The sequence below is a fragment of the Leptidea sinapis genome, chromosome 22 (assembly GCF_905404315.1).
Source record: "Leptidea sinapis chromosome 22, ilLepSina1.1, whole genome shotgun sequence".
Lineage (NCBI taxonomy): Eukaryota > Metazoa > Arthropoda > Insecta > Lepidoptera > Pieridae > Leptidea > Leptidea sinapis.
Genome location: NC_066286.1, coordinates 7,702,606 through 7,729,139, shown reverse-complemented (window position 1 = coordinate 7,729,139; position 26,534 = coordinate 7,702,606). Strand labels below are relative to the sequence as shown.

Below are 26,534 nucleotides of genomic sequence, written 5' to 3'. Positions count from 1 at the left end.
GTATTTTGAGGAGGTATTATTATATGCCATAAGTCATGATTAATACAATATAATATATAAAATAAACGTTAAACATTATTTGTCTTTTTTGCAAGTGGTAAAATATACTTTAATTTTATTATGTGTACCGAATCGGAATTTTATATTTCGGTATTTATGCCATCTAGTTGAATAATAAGAAACCTTGCAAAGATACATCAGTACTTCACATAGTTCCTATATTTTCCGTAGCGCTGTTAGCCCAAACAACAATGAATTCCAACATGGTGGCAATGTGGTACACAGTTTGAAAATGCAGGCCGTGTCATGCTGTGAAAAAATTCATTTAATGCTTGAATTTGGTGGAAAATGTCGGACTCTAAACGTGCTACGCTTATAACAGTGGGTGCTCCAAAAAGTGCAAAGAATAACGTGAACAAAACAATTAGATTAACCATAAATTTGGACGAAAGTAACGAAAGTAAATATCCAGAGCTGAACTACAAGGAACTAGTCATAGCAACAGCAGTAAGTTATCACAGAAAATCATAGTAATTTACGCAACCATACTGCTTTTTCAGTCCTTTGTAACATAAGGAATCTAACAGAAATATAAAACCTTGTTTAAATACTTCGCTTGTTGACAAAATATTGGCCCGAAAAAGGTTCCGAGCAGAACACTTAGATTTATATTTTGCTTATTTCTTATTGCATTGCATTAGGTTTGTTACATGATTTTGCGTTCACGAGCCATTTGAGAAGCCCAGATATCGGTCGCCATGTTTGCTATAATCTTTGGTGAATATTTTCATCCTAGGACATCTGTTTACAAGCACAGTGTTTTGGTCTGAGTATGTGATGTTTAATAGCATAAAACGGGTATTTAGTCCAGCATTTTTTGTTGTAATTTCCAAGAAATTACACGTTGCATATTTGTCTTTGACAGGAATTATTTATTATTATAGGAAATCAAGCGAAAGTAGTCTATTCGTATGACCTAAGTTAACCCGCCGTTGTAGGTATTGCAGCAAAAGTTTAGGTTACTTTCTATTAATTTACTAAATAATTTTTGTTACGAAGCTTTTTACATATTCCCAAAGAAGAATGCATATTTTAAGTATATTACTTATTAAAAAAGATAACTAACAGGCGTTCACTTAGTGACACATTTCCTTCTATGTTACGTGTCGGTATTTTATAGTGGTATATAAATTGGATAGAAAAGTACGTATATACATACATAATGTACAAACAAGGTTTATTTGCCAATAGCAATTCGTTAATTAGAATAATTTTATTATGGAGTACCTAGTATTTTTATTATATCAATCCTGTTGTTATGTTGGTACTCTGGAATTGAAATTATTTTTATTATTGCATATCCCGAATGATGTTGGTACGTGTTGCGAATTCTGTGATCTTTGCTGTTTCATCTTTCAAGCTTTTGTGTGAATCGATCAAAGTTAAAATAAAGAGATAGGTTATGTTATATATATCTATAGCGTCGAGTTGTCTATATGTGTGTGTATTGTTCAGTATATCGCGTATTTGTGTGTTTATTTACTATGTGAGAGGCAAATCGTTCTCGCAGGCACTCTCGAGACAGGTTATTCTTGCTGTGTGACATATATTGGTAAATGCACATACAGAGGTAATTTTCTGCATACGTTGCTATAATGTAGGTATTTTATTATCATGATTGATGCATAAAAAATAAACAACTGATTAAATTATTCCCATTATTACTTATATATAAATATTATATGGAATTATGTCTGCAATGAACAGATGGATAGCTGATATTTATACTGTTTTACTTTGGGTAAAGATTTTAATTTTCGTTAGTTCACGCGATTGTTTTGGGAATGCAGATGGCATATTGAACGACCTTGACTTTAATCAATGTTTTTGTTATCTTTTTCAATTTACAGGCGCGTAACTATTATTATTATTACAATAAGAATAATTTTGTAGTTTCGGAGTTGAAACTCCAAAACATCGGTGATGAAAACCGATCCTTCCTAAGATTTTACAAATAGAATAACGGGTTCATTTTTGTTATGTCATGATTTTATGTAGTGACCGATTTGAATTTGTTTACATTTTGCCTATTTGAATTAATTAAGCTTATATTCAGTACAAGTTCAGTTCAACATGATATGTGTCGAACGTTTTTTTTTATTATATCGTCGTAGTTAATGATTTCTTAAATTCGTAATCGGCTCTACTTCGTTATCTCTTATCTGTTTTATTCATTGACGGCGATACCTATATTATTTTTTTAGTATTTGGATTGATTAGATGTATTTTTCCAAAAAAAAAAAATTCTTCTGAGACAGCCTATTTCTGCCGTGAAGCACTAATGTTTAAACATTACTGTGTATCGGTCTGAAGGGTGCAAAGTGAAATTACTGGGTAAATGAAACTTAACATCTTACGTCTCACGGTGATAAGCGCAATTGTAGTGCCACTCAGAATTTTTGGGTTTTTCAAGAATCCTGAGCGGCACTGCATTATTGTAATGGACAGGGCGTATCAATTAAAATTCGCTGAACGTCGTGCTCGTCTCGTCCCTTATTTTCATAAAAAAAAACACTTTTCATTGTCTTTTTAACAGTCATCAGCTCATCTGCTCAGTGATCTGAGCGGGCTGTAGTCATACAGGAATCAGGATCATACCTGATTTCACTTATTAAACCTATGATCATTGATATGAATTCTAACTTCAGACTTAAACACAGTAATGTTTACACATTACATTACTGTGTCACGGCAGCAATAGGCCCTGTTGTGGTACCCATAAACTAGCCTGCATCCTGTGCAAAGGAGCCACCATCTGGTAAAGATGGTTCCATATGCCGATGACTGTAATAAAGACATTGTCTTACAGTCCTGTATCTGGTTACTTGATAGTAGTAGTAATCACCACCACTCATTACCACTGCAATGTGCTGATGACTAATGGGGATTTTGACAAGGTCAAAATCTGCATAACATATGGATTTGTAGAATTATGGGTGGTTCACATAAACTAACTGAATTAATATATATGTAAATTAGATGGTTTAGCAGACTGCTCTTCGTTTTCTGAACAGGCAGAGACAAAGAAATTTGTAGCTACATAAGGCAATATTCAAAATCTACTTTTTTTATGGAAATAAGGGAAGAGATGAGCAGGATGTTCAGCTGATGGAAATTCATATGTCCTACCCATTACAAAACACACACATAATTCTTGAAAAACCAAAAAATTCCAAGTGGCACTACAATTATTGGGCTTGTCACCTTGCGACATAAGATGTTAAATCTCATTTGCCCAGTTATTTCACTAGCTATTCGGCACCCTTCACGCCGAAACACAATAATGCTTACACATTACTGCTTCACAGCAGAAAGAAAAGACCCTACCTGTGTAAGAGGTAACACATAGTCTTTTTAACAAATAAAGGTACTGGAATTTCGGGATGGGCTTTGTCAGTATATCAGCTAACTGATCTTTATTGTTTACATAACTCAGGTTAATAATTTTATCGCTAAGTTTTCCTCTCACTATATATTCTGGGAGTCAAGCTAATCAATCAATCAATCATTAGAATAGAGCATTTATATGGAAATGTTTACTTTTTTTATGTAAATATTTACTTTAAATCATTTAAATAGAACTTTAATTATCAATATGGGTTCGAATCCCAGTAGGTGCAAGCATTTATATGATGAATATGGATGTTTGAATGTATTATGTATGTTTAAGTAAGGATATTGTATTAAATATATCATTGTCTTGTAACCCATAACACAGGCTATATATGCTTAACTTGGGGCAAGATAATTTGTGTGAAAAGTGTGTCAATATTATTATATGAAAATGAAAAAAAAAACTACCTAACCAAACTACCTATGTCTTTAGTTGCATTACATGCAGCGATGTACTTTGCCTCACAAGTGGATAAGACAACATTACTTTGTGTCTGACTAGCCTATGTAACAGCTCGACCATTTATCATACTTACATAACTAATCAAGGGTATCTGAATCTATATCTGAAATTAAAAATCTGAATCACAATATAAAACAATAACAAAATTATTTGTATGTCCTTTTTTAGTATACACAATACCTAAATGTTTAGTAACATTTAAGTATTTTAAAAATCTTTGAAGAGCCTTCCAGTGCAGTATCGCTATATCTACCTACACATAGTATTAACAGCATACACAATAATTATCTGCATACAATGGCAAGACACATTAGTGCACCTACCATCTGATGGTAGTGCAATTTGAGTGAACTGAAATGAAATAACAAATCTTTAGTTTAGACTTTTACAACTGAGTCTTTTTAATACAGTTGCTCAAAAAGTGGCATATTGCAGGGACATATAGAGTCCGGGATGTGGGCTATTACATACTCGAGCTTTTTCTTTACCTTTTCCAAACTCAAGCGTTACCTAACAAACCTAGCCAGAATGGGTGAAGAAAATAAAATTAATTTCTGCTTATATTCTTTTATGGTTGGCGCTATTTTCCAAAAATTTTCTTTGCATGACAAATATACATGAACAATCATACGAAATTAATAATAGCTTGTCTCAAACAGTAAATTTGCAACCTAAAACATCTCCAGTTAGTATAAAAAACTGTACCAATTTCAATGTATATGTGAATTATAAGTTTCATAAGAAATAAATGATTAGTTAATTGAGTTTATTCTGTTTTTATTATTCTATCAAATTGCTTCATTTTTTCGCAACTGTATTAAAAATAGTTTTTCAGTACACGGGCGGAACCTTGTTCCGACTGTCAACCCTCACCTTCGGCTGCGCCTCGGCTCTGGTAGACATTTGTCAGAACTCTTCGCAATGACAGGCTTTCCGCACTCGTAATGAAATATACTATTCCAGCACTCCTCATAAGCATGCTTACACAGAGTGTGTTTTTTGTACAAACTCTCATATTCTAGAAGGTTGACCCTCATGTCACATTTCACTCCTGTCTTCTCATAAGTTTTCGCTTCTGCAATGACTGCTTATCATAAAAATTTTACATTCTCCTTGTAGTTTCTATTTATAAGTGATTGATGAGAATCTTTGAAGATATTGTAGTATTTTCTAACAAGCTTGTTAAGTCCTAAATTGGATTTTATAAGTGTTCTGCTAAATGTATTTTAAATAGGTATATGCGGAAATCTTGATGGTACAGTCCAAGATGTTTTATAAAGCTGTTCTGTTGTATCAATCTATTGAGGATTTTTTATGAAAATGTGATATTATTCTTGGTACTCGCCATGCCTTGACTTGGACCAGTGGGAGGCTCCTTTGCACATGATGCCGGCTAAATTATGGGTACCACAACGGCGCCTATTTCTGCCGTGAAGCAATAATGTGTAATCATTACTGTGTTTCGGTCTGAATGGCGCCATAGCTCGTGAAATTACTGGGCAAATGAGACGTGGTGCTCAGAATTTTTTGTGATTTGAATCCTGAGCGGCACTGCATTGTAATGGGCAGGGCGTATCAATTTACATCACCTGAACGTCCTGCTTGTGTCGTCCCTTATTTCATTTAAAAAAAAAATCTATTTAGAATGATGTAACTATAACATAGGTTATCAACCGAAACTCTATACTAATTGCCGCTGTCCATCTTACACACTATAAGCTCGTTTGTTGTCCTCATCCATAAAAAATTGTATTTACAGGCAAAAAAAAGAACAGAAAATGGAAAAACTGCAGGGCTGGACCCATTCTCGGATAATGATGACGATGTCGAAAGAGTTGCCAGAAAATTTGAACAAAAATATGTAAGTTGCATCTTTCACTGATCCATAACTGGTTTTCTGTTTGTTCATATCTTTTTACTACATCCATGTTTATATTGATCTTTTCGATACTCCATTATAACCCAGTGTAGATAAATTAATAGTGGTTGCAACAGTCAGAAAGTAATGTGATTTGGTGTCATATTGATTTTGCCCTAACTGGTTGACAGGTAAAATAAGGTAGCCATAGGAAATAAGCTGTAAAACTATTGTTTTTGTTTAAATTGAAATCTTTTTTTTTATATAAACTTTAGTGTTCAATTACAAATTGTTTCAATAAGTTGACTCATTCTTTAAAATTATTAATACTTTCGTGAGACATTAACTTTATTTATTTAAATCGAGTTTAACTACCCACAGTGTGAGACACGGCACGTCACAGCGAACCTGCTAAGGTACCTCCGAGTGGGAGGTGCTTTTACACTTGTTTCCCGGAGCATAAAAATATTAGGGGAGTACCAGGCCCAAGCGTGTCCGTCGTAAGAGGCGACTAAGGGCTTTTAGAAGTGGGAGAGTCACGCTACTGTGCACAAATGGGCCAGATTGTCTGGATTACTTACCATACTCGCACAGAATACCGGCGTGAAGTAGCGGCCTAGTGCCGCTTTGCTTCGCATAGGTTAGTGTCGAGGACTGGAGGCGGCGCTGGGCACAGGATTCGGATGCAAAGTTCTAAAGAGCAAATATAACCGTGCCTCCAGATCTGTAGGCGGCAAATAGCCCGTCCGAAATCGGAGCACATCGTTAAAATCGCCGACCAGCTTTCTAGTTTCCTGACTGGAACACGCAAGTTCTGGGCGTTGTCGAAAGCTGCTCTTGGTAACTTCAACCAGCCGTCCCTGCTGCCGTTGCACATGAGGAATGACACCTTGGCCCATACGGCAAAAGAGAAAGCCGAAGATCTGTGCGCTCTTTTCGCCTCCAACTCGACTCTTGACGACAACGGAAAAACACTGCCGACCATCCCGCGGTGTCAGAGCTCTATGCCTGAAGTACAGTTCAGACAGAAATCTGTTCGTCGAGCTTTGTTTACCTATGACATAAAGAAATCGAGCGGGCCGGATGGCATTTCATTCATCGTACTTTGAACGTGTGCCTCTGAGTTGATGCCGGTGTTAACGCGTTTATTCCGGTACTCATACTCAAAAAGCGTAGTACTCATGGAAGTCAGCCCTTGTACATCCGATCCAAAAAAGAGACAGTTAGGATCTGGCAAATATAGGCTATTACCTCGCTTTTCTCCAAAATCATGGAGAGCATAATTAACCGCCAGCTCTTGGTATACCTAGAGGGTCACAATTTGATCATTTGACGCCGACCGATAACGGCGAAAGCCGTCGGCGTCGGCTGGCGATCTTCTGGTATACCTCACATAGATTGGCATGGCAGTTAGCCTGGATATAGCGAAGGCCTTTGATCGTGTATCGCACAAGGCGCTTATCTCAAAACTCGACGATTATTGCTTAAATCTGAAACCCGTGATTGCTGGAGTTCCCCAAGGCTGTATGCTATCTCCTACACTGTTTCTTCTGCATATTAATGAAATGTTGGACATTACTATGCAGACTACAGCTCTTATGATGCCATATATACGGGCCATATACAGATCTCTCTTAGGAATTCGTCGACCAGTGCCGTAAGAAAGTCGTGTTTGCTAATAGACTTCTCTCTTGAGAGGGTCGCGGAATGGGGCAAAATGATTCTTGTCAAATTTATCCCCAGAAGACTTGAGACTGCGCTTTTACCTCAAAAAAATCCCATTTATCGTATCACAGATCTTCGACAACATCTCCCTTAAAACCTCGTCTAGTACCTATCGGAATACGGGGTCGCGAAAGCTCGAGCGATTGCCAGTTTTTTTCCTTACATGCTGGTATCACGAGGAGTGTTCCGAACTCTTTGAAGCCGAAGAGCTGTTTGCCGCCGAATTCCACCTTCGCAAGACACGCCACAAATAAGGATATCATACCCACCATCTGGATGTGTGGCGTTACTCCACAGTGCGGTTTTCAAATAACTTTCTTTCACGTAAAACAAAGCTGTACAATGAGCTTCCTTGTCGGACGTTGCTTCCGGGACGATACGACATGGGTACCTACCAAAAAATGCGCGTTAGCCATCATTGGAGGCCGGCATCGCTCCTGTGATCCTTTTTGGCGTTGCAAGAGAATGTTGGCGGCGGTGATCACTTAACACCAGGCGGCCCGTACGCTCCTTTGTTGTTCTCTTCCATAAAAAATTGTCCGAAAATTTTCGGTAGCAACACCGATGAATCGTGGGTTTGCCGCGAAATTGAAGCCGATTGAAATAAATAGAACTTCTTTATTGTTACACAGGGCGGTAAAAGCACATATGGAAGGAAGGGAAGATCAAAATATGAAGAGTTTGCCGACATTGGTGCTGGATATGATGAAAACGATTCCTTTATTGATAATACACATGGGGTATGTATTGATGATATATTTAATGCTATTTGAGCTTTCTTAAGAGTAACATAATTGAGGTTATGAGAACTGTAGTGACCCAACTACGTTTTTTCAATTGATAAGTTTAGGATTTCTGACAGTTAAAATTATTAATCTTGGTAGAGAAGAGACTGAGTGATTTAATAAGATCAATAAACTAATCACTTTAAAACATACTTTTTGAATGTTTTTAGTGTACCTTGTGCAAATTGTAGCCTATGGTTTGGTATTGGTATTACAATAAGAATATTTATGGTTGTACAGGAACTCTAAGAGTCTCATGAAGGTAATAGAGCGAATGAAGATGAATATTGGTGCAATCAACCAAGAATATGACAGTTTGTTAAGAGCGTCGGTGATGCAAAGGATGAGGCTGCTGCCTTTTATCCGGGAGATGCTGGTTCGATCACCGCTATGTGTTAGATTTTCGAATTAATATGTACGTTCGAGTTATGTACGAAGTAATACAAAGATTGTGTGTAAAGTGGCCCTTGCAAGTATTCATGCAGATATTGTGTGTGAAGTTGCCGGTGGCAGTGTTCACGCAGAGATTGTGTGTGAAGTTGCCCATGCAAGTATTCACGCAGAGAATGTGTGTGAAGTTGTTGCCCATGCAAGTTTTCACGCAGAATGAGCGCACAGTAGACATAGAGTTGGTGAGAACAGTCCGTAATACGTAAAGGTACACCTTCACGTAAGACAGCTTGTTTAGTTAAGTGTTTGTATTTGAGGTCTGATCTTCCATGTCTAACAGACCTTCAAATTCTCGGGCTACCTTTCTATTCAAATCTGCAGAAGATGGCTTTCCGCACTAATAATAATCTAAGCCCTAAAGAATCATTAAGAGAAAGGTCTAAAGAAATTTAACTGTTTCCCCTCAACATATTCTTGATAACGCTATGTATGTTGATAGGTACTTTATTTTATTTTTATTGTACTTACTACGTACATTAGTGATTTTTCTAGAAATTGTGATAATAATAATGTTTACACCAGGAACAAACATACTAAACTTCTCTTGCCTACTACTATTTTAAGTCAAGTTAGTAAATCTTTTCTTTGGCGATTTATATACATCCCATGCGCTTGTACAACATTATCCCAGAAAACGTACAAAAATAATATGTTACGAAATCTAAAAGAGTTATTAAAAATATTATCCACACAAGATGTTAAAGGTACTATAACATAAAAATATTTCTTAATGATACCACTCCTTGAGAATGTGACCAAACAAAAGACCGCCCTCAGGCTATTTAATAAATAAAATTTATTTAAAAAATAAAAGGAAAACCGCTGGGTTTCTTGCGCCCGTTCTACACTGATCTGAGTGATGATTTCGCGATGAATACTTACCCCGCGTGCTCATTAACATTCACAACAACATCCTTTTAATATAAATTTCTGGACAATATCTTTCATTTGCCTATCGTATTGTAGCAACAGCTCGAAAATAATTACATAGTCGAATTGGTCCTTCGAGCCGGATTTAGTTCTAATAATTTACCTATGTTTACATTGTGATCTCTATTTTTGTTAAATCAAATACAGCCAACAAATGAAATAATTTTTAGAATTATTCAAATAGACTTTATTCATTTCGAAGAGAAATATAAATCTTTCCTAATTATTGTAAAATTTATAATAAACTAACATTTTTTCCAGTACGATGAGATGATACCACCCGAATGTGATACACTGTACGGCGGGTTCTACATAAACAGTGGCTCGCTGGAGTTCAAAACTGTGCCAGAGAAGCAGATACTACACTCTGATGGCGAGCCTCGGCGGAATAAGGTTTCTATTTTCAGGCAATTTAAAGATGGAGTGGTTTGAGTAACAGCATGACAATGTAGTTTAGCTTGTAATCTAGTGTGAAAACTAAGATTAGTTCGCATAGTTAAGCTTAGTATATGCTAACTAAAATATGCGAAGCATAATACACAACTACTTAACTTAAGTTGTGTATACCGATGCGCAGCTACACGAGCTAAGCTAAGAATTGAATTGCTTGAAAGTTTAAGAGCGATAAAATATTTCTTTTTAATAATTTTTTTTTTTTATAAGTAAGGTAAAAAACAGTAAGGCCACCGCTAACGGGTGTTTCTGTCTTTTGATTCTAATCGTTTTTAAGGATAACTTTAATGTTATAATATTTGATCACTGACTCTTTCCCAAACAACAAGTTGATATCATACATCGTATATTCCCACATATATGGTTTTTCAATAAAAAAAAAAAAGTGTGTGTGTAGCGTAACAAAGCAAAAATCATTAAAATTATTTATTCTTCATGCTATTCTACGTTTGTAGAAAGAACAATATTGTATAAATCTTACAAAAATGACTTTGGCAATTAATTATTAAATAACGAATACGGCTTTATGGGCTTTAACCCTTTGCCTGTCCTAATAATGGAGGAAGAAACCAAAAGAAAATAACGAATGTCGCATCACAAAATTTTAGGAACCAAGTTCATCCTGTTACTTTTGTGTTACAGTGATGCGCGCGCATCTTAAAATTTCACTCTCACAAGTTTTTCCATAAACCGCCTAAAGAGGTATAATTTCAAAAAAATTCTACAGCGCCGTATATCGTCAAGTAGCAGCGAAGATGAATCCTCGGACAGCTCGTCGGGTTCTGACAGCCACGAGACCAAGGAGACCAAAACCATTGCCAACGGAAAGATTGATTCACATAAGACTGAACATAGGAAAAAGGTAACTTATACAACTGTTAAATAGACATGCAGTCTGAAAATGGAATTAAAAAACGTTACAACCTCTTAGATATTTTTTACGGTTACGGTTAAAGAATTTATCTAATATATAAAATTCTCATGTCGCGGTGTTTGTAGTTAAACTCCTTCGAAACGGCATGACCGATTCTCATGAAATTTTAAGTGCATATTGGGTAGGTCTGAGAATCGGACAACATCTATTTTTCATCCCCCTAAATGTTAAGGGTGGTCGACGCCAAATTTATTATTTTATTTTTTTGACATTTTTTTTCAATTTGTTTGATTATGAGCCAGCATTAAAACAAACATACAACTTCAAATTTTCACCCATCTACGATCAACAGTTACTTTTGTATCGCGATTTTAATATCGGCAATACAACGTTTGCTGGGTCAGCTAGTTTCTCATAAGAATTTACAAATTCACTTTTAGAGAAAACAATTTGGTAACTTTATTATTAAAGTAAATGCCGGTAAGCTTAGTTTATATGTAGTTAGTAAAATTATAAATATAAATATTATTTAAATATAATATAACTATAATTTGTTAAAAGATATCGCGTCAGCGGGCGAACGTAGTCTGACTCGCCGTGGCCGGTGCTCACTGGCAACCGCTGTTTTTTTCATTATCACTGTCAAAATTGTAGGAAATTTATTTTATGCAATACAAAAATTGATGCTAATTAGTATTATGCCGCCCTATTGGTTTTTTTCATGACAGTAAGGCATGAAACGTGCAAGACGTTCAGCTAATGGTAATTGATACGCCCTGCCCGCTCAGGATTCTTGAAAAACCCAATAATTCTGAGCGGCACTGCAATATTGTGGTCGTCACTACTAAGATAAACTTAAGTCTCATTTGCCCAGTAATTTCACAAGCTACTTCAGATCGAAAAACAATAATGCTTACACATTACTGCTTCACGGCAGAAATAAGCGCCGTTGTGCTAGCCATAATCTAGCCCGCATCCTGTGCAAAAATGCCCTTAGTCACCTCTTACCTTGGGGTGTGGAATTTCCCTATTCTTTTTATGCCCCGGGCAAGCATAGAGCATTGGTTTTTTCATTTAGGTACTACTTGGTGTCCCTGTGACTCCATTTGTTTTAATAGTATCCTACTGTTATCTCAGACAACCTGCTATTATAGTAAGAATAGTACCTTGCCCAATTATTGATCAGGGAAAGGAAAAAAAGGGAAAATTAAAGGCCGGCAACGCTCTTGTGATTCCTCTGGTGTTGCAAGAGAATGTGGGCGGCGGTGATCACTTAACACCAGGTGACCCGTACGCTCGTTTGTCCTCCTATTCCATAAAAAAAGGGAGCAGTTTTCGCACGGGCGGGTTGGACGTGACGAGCTCATGTTCATATTGGCCTAAGTGTACCGTACCGTGTTGTCAGAGGTTTACCAGTGGGGGGCTCCTCTGCACAGGATAGATTATGGGTAACACAACGGCGTCTATTTCTACCGTGAAGCAGTAATGTGTAAGCATTACTGTGTTTTGGTCTGAAGGGCGCCGTAGCTAGTGAAATTACTGGGCAAATGAGACTTAACATTTATGTCTCAAGGTAATGAGCGCAGTTGTAGTGCCGCTCAGAATTTTTGGGTCTTTCAAGAATCCTGAGTGGCACTGCATTTAAATGGGCAGGGCGTACCTACTACCATTAGCTGAACCTCCTGCTCGTCTCATCCCTTATTATCATAAAAAAATTATGGATGACGACTTTTTATCGAATATTCATACCTAAGGTGGGAGATGTGAAAAATTTAATTATTGTGTACGAAACCAATAAAGAAAGAGAACGATATGTGGGAGTGAGTTTAAGAAAAAGACAGCAAATTCCTTCCATAGCTATTAAGAACGTTTACTTAGAATTCGTTTTGATGTCACTTCAAACTACCACTGCTTCGGAAACAAATGGTGCTCTCAGAGAGACGGCGTCTTGGCATCTCGCTCTTACATGACTTTTACCAAGCATTTGCGCTATGTTTTAAATATTTCTATCATGCTGATATATTAAATTTAAAAACATTTTGTAACCTTTCAGAAAAGCAAGCCTGACAAGAAAAAACAAAGGAAAATTGGCGACTCGTCTGCAGCAAATTCTGGGAAACAGACATCAGATGGTAAACCCACCAAGTTTATTATTATTACTTATACATATATTATTAATAATAGACGCACAGAATAGTATGTACTTTCTCAAAATTCGTTTGAAATTATTTTTGATGTACTTAAAAGAGTTAAGAAATAGCGCAGTTTTCATTGTTCACGTTATCCCTGCTTTTACCCTACTGTAGAGAGTTGTTTGGTTGTATTCAAATTTACATACCAGAATCTATAGACGGTCGGGTCGGTTGCAAGAGAATTTGGGCGGCGGTGATCACTTAACACCAGGTGACCCGTACGCTCGGGTGTCCTCCTTTTCCATAAAAAAAACAACATATAAATATAAATAAATATACGTTATATATTTATGATGTATCTTAATTCCCAGAAGTAATGGAAATCTTTTTATTAATTTAAAATTTATTTCTTTAATGATAGTAGGTATGGGTAAACGTGCCTATGTGACCCATTAGATGTTAAGCAATCACCACCGCCCACACCACATTCTCGTTTTAGAAAAGTGTTTAAACAGGAACTCAATTTACGCGCTTTTTTTATAGATACACCGCGTAATGAACCTCGTTCGACAGTTTGATAAATCCAATAAATATATGTGATAGTTATATAATAATAATAATAATAAAGCTTTACTTTCTAAGATTACGATACAACTCTTAAATCTGATAACTAAAGATATTTTTTTTCCTATCCTTGAACCCGACTGGGTACAATCCTTTTCTCTCTGTCGCCTGGTACCTCAAGCCAGTTTTATCCAATCACAGCCGCTAGTGAATGAAGCTATGAAGTGAGAGATTGATATTGTATTATCTATTTGATCAGCTTGAATTCAGTTGTTAGTTAGCTGTAAGAAGCTCGCTTCGTTGTCAATCTTTGTTGATTGTTTTAGTTGGTATTTCGGGCCTTTTTGCGTGAAAGCGACCTTTAGTTGAGTTGGCCCTATTTTGAGGGCTTTTTGATGTGGTAGAGCCATCTGCCGCCTGATAGCGATAGCACAAACGGGCCATAACATAGTACGTTAATATTGCAAACTCCGTTTTATTAAATGGATACAGGGTTATATATGTTGGGTTATATTGGTAAATGAGATTACAAAATGTTAAGCAGCTTTAAATATAATTTTATTTTGTATACTATAGTATATCCGGCTCGAAGGACCAATTTGTCTATGTACGCGCTGTTGCTACAATACGATAGTCAATTGAATATGATATGATGAAATGATAGCTGATAATCTCATATGCTTGTTTAAAAATAAAGATTTCAACATTGTATCTTTGTAAAAGTCAGGTGTAGACTTCATATTCATTGTACTCTTTCAGAAACGGCGCCATGTTCTGCCGAGAGTGATTCTCAAACGTCACAGTCGATGGCTGAGTCCGGTGCATCCAAACCTGCTCCCAGCTCCGAGAACCCAGCCACATCAGATAGCTCCAGGTAAATACCTAGCGCTGCATCGGCACTTATAACCGTAACGAGCATTGATTGTCTTAGGATGTCAATTAATCCATAGATAATTTATATGTCTAGATAGAGCCTCTTGTTGCTAAGACAACCAATGAAAACAGGCCAGGTTTATTACTTTAGTGTGCATGACAAACAACGTCTAACACTCGCGATTTGTATGTCACTTTGTGTTACTGTGCGTGCATTGCTCAAAATAGAGGTTAACTGTCAACCTCAATTTTTTTGACGTTTTCACCGCTGTCACAGTCTACCTAGACATATAAATGATCTAAGGTATAAACAATAAAATGATCTGTCGATTTTCATTTGTCCCGAGCTACCGAGAAATAGAGCCATACGTAGAACTGAGCTAGAGTTTTATTTTGATTAATAAAAACAATAATCACATGTGCACTGTTGTGTTCTATTTTTTTTATGACAACAAGGGACAAGACGAGCTGGACATCTTCATACAGAAATGCTTTCACATTACTGCTTCACGGTAGAAATAAGCGTCGTTGTGGTACTCGTAATCTAGCCGGCATCCTGTGCAAAGTAGCCTCCCACTTGTTTTCAATTGCATTCGATGGATAATTTCGCTAGAGAAATGTTTACTATCGTAATTCAAAGTACCCCATCAATTTAGGATAATTCCTCATCAAATTATTCCAATAGAGATTTAAAAATGTAACGCTAAGGCTAAATAAGGATGAACTCACCTCTATGTTTTATTCTCTCTTAAACTTTCATTTTATACTCATATACAGCAGTAGTGCTATCTTTCGAGGTATCTGTATGGTCTCTAGTTTCGTAGCTTATGGACACCACAGTAGCGCGACTGGTTGCGCCGCCATGTTGTAAATATAGCTTAAACGCGTGCGAGCTAGATAAATATAAAACAAAATCCAATCAAAGTTACTTATGAATGTCAAAAAAAAATATTTTTTCTTATTGCATCTACCGCTACTTCGTAAAGGGCGCTAATGAGCTAATGAGAAGAAGTAGCAAGAAACTCATTGCCACTCTTTTAAATCAAGATATAAGTTTTTTATTGTTTTACAAATCATTTCAATTACAATATAATATGTAAAGTGATGCAACAAACATACTATGATAACCATTGCTACAGTTTTGGGGCAGTATTGTCCTTTCTTTTATATGAATTTAATGTGATCATACCATTTTAATATTTCTCTATCTGTTATTGTTACAGAGACACAGAAGCCAAGCTTGAAGTCAAACTGCCTGAAGCTGTCACCCTGGTATTGGAGGAGATGGAAAAGCTGAACTCCCAAGTGAAGACAAACCCCGGAAAAGACACCGATGATAAGATTGACCAGCTCATTCTTAAGTGAGCTATTTACTCTACTTATTTCTTTCATTGCTTTTTATTAGCCCCCATGACCACTATAATATATTTCTTGTAAATTCACAATACTTTTTGTAAAATACTACAAGAATAGTCCAAGGGGTTCAGATTGGGGCTAAACAAGGGTCAGCCTTCTGTGTATTGTGGCGAAAGTTGGCTTCGAGGCTAATTTGGCAAATGAAGTATTAGTAAAAGGAAAATATTCAGTCTATCCATAACACGCACAAATTATCGTCAACAATTGTGTTTCGGTCTGAAGGGCGACAGAGCTGGTTAAATAACTGGGCAAATGGAAAGCGCAATCATTGTATTGCCGCTCAGAATTTTTGGGTTTTTCAAGATTCCTGATCAGCACTGCATTTTAATGGGCAGGGCGTATCAATTACCATCAGCTGAACGTCCTGCTAATCTAGTCCTTAAGTGTCATAAAAATAAAAATTATTTAGAGCTTTGGTAGCAAGACCATCAACTCGAAACTAAAAAGAGTATTTAAATCATTTTTCAATATACTCGAATACCTAAGTACTTACTAGAACAGCCTGTGTTAGGTTTATGGGCAAAAAAAAACTTGATGAACTTAGGTTAGACCTGCTGTTTACAATCAACGTGTTCAGTGATGCTAACTGATAAATCAAATCAAAATCACTTTATTCATGTAGGTCACGTAAGTGACATTTATGAATGTAAAAAAAAATTTCTTATTGAATCTACTTCTACTTCGTAAAGGCTTGAGCTAATGAGAAGAAGCAGCAAGAAACTCATTGCTAGTCTTTTAAATCAAGATTTATATTTTCATCATTTTACAAATCATTTCAATTACAATATATATGTAAAGTGATGCAACAAACATAGTCAAACGTCAAATAGTCAATGCCTTACACGAGTAAGTCAAAATAGTAAATGTAAATGAATACAAAAGAAAAGTTATTGAGTACAGTAGCTGCATCATCCACACACTCCGTAAATAAATAAAGGTATTCTGTGAGCATTTTATAAACCACTAGCTGACCCGACAGATGTTGTTCTGTAGATAATAAAAAAGACAATACTCTTTTATAGAAATTTGCCAATAATATTTCAAAACATCAAGAATTAATTCATAAAAAATGCTCCCTGTTGTTATAGTCACTAAATTCTCTCATAGAAAATATGTTCATACAAAACAAATATTGAAAATAAAAATAATTGTAATAATAATATTGACACACTTTTTACACAAATTCTCTTGCCCCAAGTTAGCATAATATATAGCCTGTGTTGTGGGTTACAAGACGATGATATATTTAATACAATATACTTACTTAAACATACATATATTCATATAAACATACATAAATACATTTAAACATCCATGACTCGAAAACAAACATCTATATTCATCATATAAATGCTTGCACCTACCGGGATTCGAACTCGGGACCTTAGTAGGTAGGATCGCAAACCACAATAATTATGGATCCCTAATCGAAATAAAAAGTATCCTATCTCTCAAGTTGGACTAAACTGTACTCCATGAAGTAATCGTCTTTAAAATCCGTTCATTAGTTTAGGAGTCAATTGCGGACAAACAACGTGATTTATATATATTAAGATTTTATTGTGGTAATTTTAAAATAATGGTATATTATTTCAGACTGGAGCGCGCACTGGCAAAAGCCAGCTGCGACGGTCGGGCTCGGCGTGTTTGTTCTGCTCGTGCAGCCACGTCGCTATCCCTGTCCCGGGCCGCGCTTCTCAAGCGTGCTACAGCGCTCATACAAGCGGCTACGCTCATCGAAACACGTGAGTCCCTTTCAACTATCTTTTATAACAATGTGTCGGAAGGCCCCCCACAAGATGGACCGACAATCGGTCGAGATCGCCGGAATACATTAGATGATGGCAGCGCAGGTCTGAGCGTCGTGGAGATCTTTGCGGGAGGAACTGAAGTGGCAGTGTGCAGGGCACATAGTTCGACGGACAGACGACCGGTGGGTCAGAAAAGTCCTCGAACACGCACCATACTATTATAACACATTTAATGTTTTACTTGGACAAGTCAGAAACGAAGTTCCTCATTGCTCTCTCTTTCGTTAAGAATTCAGTTTTGTAGTTTCTTGTGCATTAAAAGAAAAACTCCATTAAAATTTATTTTCTTTCTTGATCTCTCACTCAACGAAATAATGGAGAATAGCGAATGAAGAGTAACACACGACCGTTGATGATAGAAAGAGACAAAAACTAAAACTTCCATAGCAAAAAAAGAGACATAATATATAAACAAGTTTAAAGACAAAAACGGGGGTCCGGTGCGTCTTGGATATCGGATCTCGCTTGATGAAACCGTCCGGACACCAATTCAAGATTTTTGTAATTTTTAACTTCTATAAATCCAGAACGGCTTGCACTATCATGATAAAATTTCTTCATTTGTCAACTGTCAACAGTGGAACTTGTGCTTAGAGATTTTAATTATATTTTTAGTGTCTAACTTTACTAAATTGCAGACTTTTGTAATGTATTTGTAGTATAAAGTGTTGTGAACCTTGGTAAATGTTATAGTATGAAAATTTACAGTGATAAACTTTTATTAAATTTGCAAACAATCACATAGTGAACAAAAAATTTTCATGTACCCTCAATTTTCGTAATAATTGGTATTATTTCGTCGTCAATGCCGTATCCATACAATTGCTAAATAATCATGGTTGGAGAGTGTTTGGCATGTAATATTGGTGTTCTAGTAACACAAAAAAGAATAAGATGCACTAAATGTAATGGTTTATACCACACTGAATGCATATCCTCAAATTCAGTACAAATAGCCCGTATCAATTGGGTGTGTCCTGCATGTACTGCTGTTACTCGGAAGGGTGGTGATAACACTAATACACCTATAAGAGTGCCACTACGTATAGAGACATCGCCGTCGACATCGAGTATAATAAATAATCAAACTGATTGCTCTACCATACTGTCGGAACTTAAATCATTTCGTAGTGAAATGCATTCAAGACTAACCAGTCAGGAGGAGAAGTTTGATGCTTTCAGTAATGGCCTTAATTCCTTGCAGACTGAGTTGGCTGATATGAGGAAAAGTTTTCAGTCACTTCGAACTGATCTCGATTCGGTTATTGAATGTTCAAATAACATAAAAGAAAGCAACAATCGTAATACAGAAGTTCTTAATGACACAGTAAATTCAATTGGAGTCATTCAAAGTCAAATTAAAGAACACAATGACTCATTAGATTTTTTTTCCAAAAAAATTGAGGCACTACAAGTTGAATCTTCATCCCATTCTTATATAATCTCAGATTTAAAGAATGACTCCTCTACTTTCGATCACAATTTCAAATCCCTTCTGAGTAAGGTTATGCAACTGGAACGAATATCAAGAAGCCACAACATAGAAATACAAGCTGTGCCAGAAAGGAAGAATGAAAATTTAAATACAATTATAAAAAAATTATTTGATAAAATATCTGTGTCACTTCCAGATGATGTTGTTATCTCATGCAATCGAGTAGCTAAACGTACTGTATCTGATCGTCCCCGCACCATTGTAGTTACTCTTATGACACCGAAACATCGTGACTTAATTTTTTCAGCGGTTCATAGATATAATAAAGCTAACCCAAAAGATATGCTTTGTTCTTTGGACCTTGGTATTATAGGAGAAAGAAAGCCAATATATGTCGCTGAAAATCTTTCACCTGAAGCTAATCATCTGCATATGGAAGCAAGATAAGCCTCAAAAGTTTTGAATTTTAAGTATGTATGGGTCAAATTCGGTAAAGTATACATGAGAAAGGACGAACACTCTCCAGCTATTAATATTAACAGCTTAGATAAGCTCAAAAGCATTTCTTAGATAATAAGCAATTATCACTTTATTTTATTTTTATATATATTTCATATCCTTTCCTGTTGTTTTTAACATTATGTTAATTTATTATCAGAATTTAAACAGATTTAAAACGAAGCTATATGATTTTTATATAAATGTATTAAATAACAACTATGATGTAATATGTTTAACCGAGACTAATCTGAACTCTTCTATTAGGGATAATGAGTTCTTAGACGATCGTTACAATATTTTCAGAAGAGACCGTGATGTTAACACTAGTCATAAAATTACTGGTGGAGGGGTATTGGTTGCTATAAAAAAATGTTTTGTAGCCAATAGGGTTACTGTTTGGGAATGTAACGTTGAATGTATTTGGCTTAATCTTGTTACTAAAAGTGACGATAAGCACAAAACCATAAGTACTAAATTGGGTCTTGTATATCTGCCGCCGGACCTATCTATAGAAAAGTTAAAAATATTTTATCATAAAACTAGTGATATTCTATCAAACACAGATGAGTCTTTAATTTTACTAGGTGATTTCAATACACCCAATCTAAACTGGCATATAGATAATGTATCAAAAACTGTAGAGTCTAATTTTGCAATTATGGACACACGAGTTAGATTTTTATTGGACTTAATGTCAATTGGCAACCTTAAACAACATAATTATATTAAAAATAGAAATAATCATACGCTTGATCTATTTTTCTCCCGCCAAATTTCCGTATCACTTGAGCCATCTCAAGCCTTGTCTCGAGAAGATGTACACCATCCTGCCTTTGAGGTCAGTGTGAATCATGGTATATCTAAACCAGTACTTAAATATTGTCAACGTAGTCAGACATTTAATTTTAGGAAGTGTAACTTTGAAAAATGTAAAGAAGAATTTAACAATATCAATTGGCATTCACTTCTCTCATCTACTGACATAGATAATGATCTGGCTAACTTCTACAAAATTCTAAATAATGTAATTCAAAATAATACACCTTACAAACAGCAACGTAGATCATCTATACCAGTTTGGTTTAACAACTCTTTAATTAAATGTTTAAAGGAAAAGGATAAATATCACAAAAAATTTAAAAACCCCCGGGATTATGATACCTTTTCTTTTCTGCGTAAAAGATCAAAGAAAATGATGCAAGATTGTTACATCACTTATATAAGTAATATCGAGTCTAGTCTTAAAAAAGGTAGCAGTAAGTTATTTTGGAATTATGTAAAAAATAAAAATAAATGCTCACTTATTCCACCTACTGTTCAATTAGATAACAGAATTGCTACAGATGGTAACCAGATATGTCAAATTTTTGCAGACTATTTTCACACTGTGTATGAGGCTAATATGTCATGTGATTTTGTTACTAACGCCCATAATAGTAATTTAGACTGTCTCAGCAGTATTCTTGTTCAAATGGATGATGTAAGTAGAGTTATGAAAAACCTAAATCCGAGTAAAGGACTCGGTCCGGATGGAATACCGTCACATTTCGTTAAATTATGTCATGTTGAACTTTCTGCACCCCTTTCTATTATTTTTAATAAATCCCTATCATCTGGAGCTTTTCCTAAAAAGTGGAAAATTGCTCATGTAATTCCTGTTCACAAATCTGGTGAAAAGACAGATGCTCGTAACTACAGACCTATTTGTATACTTAATTGCTTTGCGAAAATATTTGAACGCGTTATATATAGACATATTTACAACTTTATTAAACCTATACTGATTCCTGAACAACACGGATTTGTATCATGTAAATCAACAACAACAGATGTCATATATACAGGACAAGTAGATGTCATATATACAGACTTTCAAAAAGCGTTTGATAAGGTCAACCATGAGCTCTTACTTATAAAGCTAATGGAATGTGGTATACATGGTGATTTAATGCGTTGGATCACGTCATATATTAAAAATCGCACACAAATTGTAGCTATCAACGGATTTTTTTCTGACGCCATTTTGGTTCCATCTGGAGTACCTCAAGGGTCTCATCTCGGTCCTTTATTGTTTGCTTTGTTCATTAATGATGTCTCATCATGTTTTACTTGCAATAGTAGATATCTGTTTTATGCAGATGATCTTAAACTATACAGAAAAATTGAAAACATTGATGACTGTTTCAATCTACAGCGTGACCTTTCTGCTCTCAGTACTTGGTGCCATAATAATTTAATGAAACTAAATGTTGACAAATGTCATGTTGCCACATTCACTAATAAGATAAATAGCGTAAATTTTTCCTATCACATTTCGAATTCAGTTTTAAGTCATAAAGAATTTACTAGAGATTTAGGTGTCATTGTTGATAAAAAACTATCATTCATTGAACACATTGATACTACTACTGAAAGAGCAAATCGGATGCTAGGTTTTATCTTACGCATTTCAAAACCTTTCAAATGCCAACATAGTGTTGTAATATTATATAAATCTCTGGTTCGTAGTATTTTAGAATATGGTTCAGTAGCATGGTCACCTTTTTATAAAAACCACATTGATACCGTGGAAAATGTTCAGAAACGTTTTTTGAGAATTTTGTGTAACCGTTTCAAACTTAGAAAATCACTGCATAGTTATGAAGCTAGATTAAAATATTTTAATCTAGACTCACTTGAAATGCGCCGTAAATTAATTGATCTAATATACATGTATAAAGTTGTAAATCATCATATTCATACTAAACTGTTGTCCAGGTTTTCACTATACTGTAATCCTTGTAGGACTAGAAATGTAAGGACTTTCTTTGTTCCAACTTCTCGCTTGTGGACATCACATAATGCACCAGTTAATAGATTATCTCGTTCATATAATGACTTAGCAAATATCAATAACTGTATTGATATTTTTTCTAATAGTCTGTGCAGTTTTCGACGCCTAGTTTTAGACACTCTGCGCCTGTTAGAGCCTTAGCTTATCTTTATGTGCTTCATATTTATGTTTTTTGAAATATGTATCAGTTTCGCTTTATTGTATGTTATACTTATAGTATGTAGGATATAATTTTAGTTTGTGTGTTTTAAATTTATGTTTATTTTATCTCAGTTAACAAGTTACATGCATTTTCCTAAGTCATGATAGTAACATAAAATTATTTATTGTTTTATATAACTCTACATTTATTTAAGTTAAATATCACGTGTTACCATCATAAGTGTTTCCATTTAATTGACGTATATGTTAATAATGATTTACTTATACAAGCGTTATTTTGTAATTATTAATACATGTATGTTGTATGGGAACCAATAAATAAATAAATAAAAATTGGTGGATAATGTGATCTTTATATTCTTCTAGCCCGCGACTTCGTCTGTCTCTCTTCAAAACCCTGACCAATTTTGAAGGAACATTCACTGGTCAAAATAAATTGTAAAATAATTCCTTGGTTGATGGTTCTTGGCCGAAGTTGCGTGCTGCCTGATATACAATAATAGTCACTAAAAGTTAAATCACTGATTTCAGAGAGCAAGCAACCACCGACAGCATCTAGTTCTACAACAAACAGTATTCAATTAGTCAACAAGAACGGACAAACAAATCCTGTGAACTGCAAACCAAACCGGGACCAGGAGACATTGGATGTCAACAATCTTACACAAGAGCAGAAGGAAGTGCTCATTGTTGAGACCTTACAGAAGTAAGAATTATTCGTCATAATAGCTAAACAATTTATAATAATTACCTAAACACAGTTTATTCAATAATAATAATATTGTCATATTTTTACATAAATCATGCAAATTACGCAAAGCCAAGGTATATATTTAAAATGATATACATACATAACAAAGAAAGAAAGAAATCATTTATTCTGCAACTTAAACCTAGTATACAAGTGAACTTAATTATTAATTTATATTAATTACATTTACATAAACATAAATACATAAAAACATCTATGACTGAGAAACAAACATCCATATTCATTTTATCATATTCATATTGAAATTGTCTTCTTTTTTCTTGGATGGATGATTACATGGGCAATAAATAAATAAACATAAATACTTACATTACAACATCTATGGGTAAGAAACATACATCCTCATTATTAATATTGAAATATAGTCTTCTTTTTTCTTGGATGGTTGCTTACATGAAGAATAAATAAATAAACATAAATAACTAAATTACAACATCTATGACTCTAAACAAGCATCCATATTCATCACTTCACACTCAAATTATTAATATTGAAATCTTTTTTCTTGGATGGATTCTCACATGGACATAAAAGATTCCTTAGTCAGTATGTGTCACAAAAAATCATACATACAAACAAACTGAAATTACAGACTTTTATAGCTACGGTTCTGACACACTTGCCTTTCTTTCACTAGCATCAAACTTTTTCATACCCACTCCTTTAGATTCCCAACATTAAGTACACTTGACCTGGTCTATTTTAAATACATCCCGGTCTGACTGTGAAATGTACGCCTAGGTCAACCTCTCCCAAAATTTTTATCCACATAAGCTCAGTAATGTAGTGCAGCCAATCTATTTTCATCACACCATCATTTTCTTACTAATGTTAAACTGTCACTACCTTTTTTGTATGCCAATACAGGCTGTGGCAGTTAGAGGAGTGATCTCCAATCGAGGGGATACGACAAAGGGTGACTTTTTAGTGGTGAACGCACAAACTTATATGGACTAAATTTTGTCGGCCCCATTCCGAGACTTTGCAAAGCATAGTCTCGATTTCAGACACAAGTTTGTTCCGGTTCTCGTCGACGCTATCCCGGGACATGTTGGCACGGCTGGTATAGGAAGCATGTGCCGGTGCAGCACCCTGTGCTTTCGTCTGCATAGCAATGAATACTGCTGATTTGCAGCATATTGATATGCAGAAAAAACTGTGTAGGGGATTGCACGCAGCCTTGCGGGACACCAGCGTTTAAGGGTTTTAAGTCGGAGCATGCACCGTTGATAACAACCTTGATGCTCCGATCGGCCAAAAAGCTAGCGACCCATTTGCACAACTTCTCGGGAAGCCCATAGGATGGCAGTTTCGCTATAACCGCTTTATGCTACACCCGAACGAAGGCCTTCACTAGGTCCAAACTCACCGCGAACCTCTTCTTTTACTCTAAATCACTCATATGTCATTGTTTCTTCATATATTTCATGTTAACATAACTTAATCGGGATGTGGAGAGTTTTTACAATAGTATTTGTGGTATTTGTGATCTTGTACCGGCTTTAGGGTAGTAAAACTCGTCAAATGGAAACACTTCAGTTCCAAAATGTAACAAGTCTGACTTTCAGTAAGTTTGAGATAATGAGAAATTGTTACATAAATGATAACCCACCATTACCAAAGTTTCTCTTTATATATAAGTCGATAAGTGACAGTTTAGTTGTTACTTCCAATATTTCATCATAAGTCTAGAATATTTTCGTTTGTACAATAGTACCAACTTACTGTCTTTTGGAAATATTTTCTGAATTGTTACTCTTTGGAACTGAGGTATCGAATTATAATTTACTTGAACACTATAACATGACACATAAGTATAGAAAGTGTGCAAATAATGGTCTTTTAATAATTCTAACTGTTTATCAACTTTGTCATTGACATTGGCATAATATTGCAAGAATTTTGTTTGATGAAGATTATTTTTTCAATATTTTTAAAAATTGCTATATTGTTTTTCAGATTGAAGTTATTAATTGATGATCAGAAGCCTGGCATGATCTCCGCTTACAACACTGAATGTGAAAGGGTTCAAGTTGAAAGGTTTGTCAGTTATATTTTATTTCATCAAACATACTTATCAGGAATCGTAAATAAATATCCACTTTGACATAGGCAACCAAAGCGGAAGTAAATACTACGCAATAAGTGGCAGGATTGCCTAAGTAAAAATTTAATTTTAGTTTAGTACGAAAGATGCAGCCATTTGACATATGTTTGAAATAGTAGTAATTAAAGTATGGCGATTGTCGACGAAGTATAAGCCGGCTAAGTTTGAAACGTTGCTTCGTTGCTTAAGTTTCGAACAGTTGCTTCAAACATAGTGGATCTCCGCTTTTTACAAGATTATAGCCGTCTGTCAACGACTGCACGTTTCATACAATGGAGCGATTATTTCGATAAAAGAAAGTAATGAGGGGGTTATTCTGGCCTTATTGTGGATTGAATAAATGTTAGTAGTTTATTCATTACATTTTGTTTGTTACCTAAATCAATAAATAAAACAAATCTGTGAATATATCGGATTTTTTTCTCGAGATCGACTCAAAACGCACTCGCCATCGACAGGTCGTTCGGGATCGACCGTTTGAGCACCCTCACCCAACAGTGGATTTTTCTATTGTTGTTTTATTGATTCTCATTGTACAGGAAGAAGATTCAAGAAGCGACCGCCGGCGGTACAAACATGAACGTGTCGTACCCTGACAAGCGTTTGCCGAAGCGGCGGTTTCCGTGGTGCAGTCGGTCGCGGTCTCTGTTGACTCGGCTCGCGCGGCTGGCGGGTGCGCCGCACGACGCCGCCGCTCTTCTCGCCACACGCGCGTTGCCGCTCTTCCCCGCTGGCTTTGTGCGGATGCCGACCTTGCTGCGTCAGGCCTCGTGAGTGTGTCCCACTGTATTGTTATTATGCTGTAGTCTGGGCAGTATTTTTACACTGGGCGGTGTATATAATATGATAACTACGAATTGTATTTTTAAGCTATTGCATAGCTTGTATCGCGGGCCTTGAGCGTGGAGACCGAATCCAGAAATTCCGTAACGAAAAT

At 35.6% G+C, this 26,534-nt stretch overlaps 1 protein-coding gene across 5 annotated transcripts in view; it reads left to right on the top strand.

The window, feature by feature from the left end:
• The first annotated feature begins 272 nt into the window (after positions 1 to 272).
• The window catches only part of LOC126970798 (ubinuclein-1), a 43,607-nt gene continuing 17,345 nt past the window's right edge, over positions 273 to 26,534 (top strand). For 4 of the 5 annotated variants that reach the window (XM_050816906.1, XM_050816907.1, XM_050816905.1 and 1 more), the window contains exons 1-12: positions 273 to 507; positions 5,676 to 5,777; positions 8,132 to 8,239; positions 9,926 to 10,057; positions 10,845 to 10,979; positions 13,045 to 13,123; positions 14,447 to 14,561; positions 15,784 to 15,921; positions 17,573 to 17,721; positions 23,250 to 23,424; positions 25,450 to 25,530; positions 26,137 to 26,367. In XM_050816906.1, the coding sequence (XP_050672863.1) occupies positions 349 to 507; positions 5,676 to 5,777; positions 8,132 to 8,239; positions 9,926 to 10,057; positions 10,845 to 10,979; positions 13,045 to 13,123; positions 14,447 to 14,561; positions 15,784 to 15,921; positions 17,573 to 17,721; positions 23,250 to 23,424; positions 25,450 to 25,530; positions 26,137 to 26,367 (1,604 nt within the window). In that variant the 5' untranslated portion in view covers positions 273 to 348. Of the gene's footprint in view, positions 508 to 1,496; positions 1,631 to 5,675; positions 5,778 to 8,131; positions 8,240 to 9,925; positions 10,058 to 10,844; positions 10,980 to 13,044; positions 13,124 to 14,446; positions 14,562 to 15,783; positions 15,922 to 17,572; positions 17,722 to 23,249; positions 23,425 to 25,449; positions 25,531 to 26,136; positions 26,368 to 26,534 lie in introns of those variants that run through there. The other variant, XM_050816908.1, reaches the window with a different exon arrangement.